This window comes from Cyprinus carpio, chromosome A23, assembly GCF_018340385.1.
Source record: "Cyprinus carpio isolate SPL01 chromosome A23, ASM1834038v1, whole genome shotgun sequence".
Lineage (NCBI taxonomy): Eukaryota > Metazoa > Chordata > Actinopteri > Cypriniformes > Cyprinidae > Cyprinus > Cyprinus carpio.
Genome location: NC_056594.1, coordinates 20,577,576 through 20,580,075, shown reverse-complemented (window position 1 = coordinate 20,580,075; position 2,500 = coordinate 20,577,576). Strand labels below are relative to the sequence as shown.

At 37.2% G+C, this 2,500-nt stretch overlaps 1 protein-coding gene across 1 annotated transcript in view; it reads right to left on the bottom strand.

Moving 5' to 3' along the window:
* The window catches only part of dlg4b (discs, large homolog 4b (Drosophila)), a 41,450-nt gene that overhangs the window by 1,168 nt on the left and 37,782 nt on the right, over nt 1-2,500 (bottom strand). Inside the window, 2 exon segments of the mRNA XM_042713735.1 lie at nt 2,252-2,343; nt 2,474-2,500. The exon segment at nt 2,474-2,500 is cut by the window's right edge and continues 83 nt beyond it. Coding sequence (XP_042569669.1) covers nt 2,252-2,343; nt 2,474-2,500 — 119 coding nt within the window.

The following is a 2,500-nucleotide window of genomic DNA, read 5'->3' as shown; positions in this document are numbered from 1 at the left end:
TGTCATCTCCATGTTCAATTATGCCAAGATAAATACAGCTTTCCATTCTATGGCACCTTTGAAATAAAAAATCCATAACTGAAATAAAATATACATAAATGATTTTATTCACTTACATTGCTTATTTCTTTTTTCTTTTTTTTTTTCAAGGCAACCTTTTTAAATTCGGTTTAGTTTAACATGAAGAGCTAAAATAACTAAAACTAAAATAAAAAATAGTAAAAGACTTACTAAAAATGGAAAACTAATAAAAATGACAAAGCCACAAAACAAATTTATTTTTAAAATGGAACAAAATAAAAACTAATTAAAAATATTATTAAATACTTCTAACTAAAATGAAAACAGGACACATGAAATTAAAAAAAAATATATAATATATACAGGTGCTGGTCATTTAATTAGAATATCATCAAAAAGTGAAACTTGTATATTATATTTATTCATTACACACAGACTGATATATTTCAAATGTTTATTTCTTTTGATTTTGATGATTATAACTGACAACTAAAGAAAATCCCAAATTCAGTATCTCAGAAAATTAGAATATTACTTAAGACCTATACAAAGAAAGGATTTTTAGAAATCTTGGCCAACTAAAAAGTATGAACATGAAAAGTATGAGCATGTACAGCACTCAATACTTAGTTGGGGCACCTTTTGCCTGAATTACTGCAGCAATGCGGCGTGGCGAGTCGATCAGTCTGTGGCACTGCTCAGGTGTTATGAGAGCCCAGGTTGCTCTGACAGTGGCCTTCAGCTCTTCTGCATTCTTGGGTCTGGCATATCGCATCTTCCTCTTCACAATACCCCATAGATTTCCTATGGGGTTAAGGTCAGGCGAGTTTGCTGGCCAATTAAGAACAGGGATACCATGGTCCTTAAACCAGGTACTGGAAGCTTTGGCTCTGTGTGCAGGTGCCAAGTCCTGTTGGAAAATGAAATCTGCATCTCCATAAAGTTGGTCAGCAGCAGGAAGCATGAAGTGCTCTAAAACTTCCCGGTATATGGCTGTGTTGACCTTGGACCTCAGAAAACACAGTGGACCAACACCAGCAGATGACATGGCACCGCAAACCATCACTGACTGTGAAAAATTTACACTGGACCTCAAGCAACGTGGATTGTGTGCCTCTCCTCTCTTCCTCCAGACTCTGGGACCCTGATATCCAAAGGAAATGCAAAATTTACTTTCATCAGAGAAAATAAACTTTGGAGCACTCCCAGCAGCAGTCCAGTCCTTTTTTGAAGCGAGAACGCTTCTGACGCTGTCTGTTGTTCAAGAGTGGCTTGACACAAGGAATGCGACAGCTGAAACCCATGTCTTGCATACGTCTGTGTGTAGTGGTTCTTGAAGCACTGACTCCAGCTGCAGTCCACTCTTTGTGAATCTCCCCCACATTTTTGAATGGGTTTTGTTTCACAATCCTCTCCAGGGTGCAGTTATCCCTATTGCTTGTACACTTATTTCAATCACATCTTTTCCTTCCCTTCGCCTCTCTATTAATGTGTTTGGACACAGAGCTCTGTGAACAGCCAGCCTCTTTTGCAATGACCTTTTGTGTCTTGGCTCTCCTTGTGCAAGGTGTCAATGGTCGTCTTTTGGAAAACTGTCAAGTCAGCAGCCTTCCCCATGATTGTGTAGCCTACAAAACTAGACTGAGAGACCATTTAAAGGCTTTGCAGGTGTTTTGAGTTAATTAACTGATTAGAGTGTGGCACCAGGTGTCTTCAATATTGAACCTTTTCACAATATTCTAATTTTCTGAGATACTGAATTTGGGATTTTTCTTAGTTATAATCATCAAAATTAAAAGAAATAAACATTTGAAATATATCAGTCTGTGTGTAATGAATGAATATAATATACAAGTTTCACTTTTTGAATGGAATTAGTGAAATAAATCAACTTTTTGATGATATTCTAATTATATGACCAGCACCTATATATATATACTTATTTAACAAAAACCACACGACAAAATGACTAAAACGGTCAACTACAAATTACAATGAAAAAGAAACAAGTGAAAATAATTTCAAATACGAATTAAAAACTTTCTTAAAAGAAGAAACTAGTAAGAATGGCAAAACCCACAACTAAGTTAATAAAATTCAAATGAAAATGTAATTACTTCAAAATCTTATTAAAAGTTATAAATGGGACTAAAATAGACTATAATGGGACTGGTTTGCGGTTCATGTCAACACAGTTTGAGTGCACTGGGACAGAGTGAAGATGTCTGACCTGAGAAACACTCGATGAAGTCCTGCTCCAGTTTGACGGCTCGGTCTGAAGCTCTTCGGGCCTGTTCCTCCGTCAGACGCTTGTTAATGTCTCTGAAATCAGACACAGCCACTGCAATCAATACACTGTGTGAACTCGACCGTGACAGCGACACACACACATGCGCACACACACACACACACACACACACACACACACACACACACACACTCACACACTCACAGTATGTTCTGCAGGGATGAGGGTCGT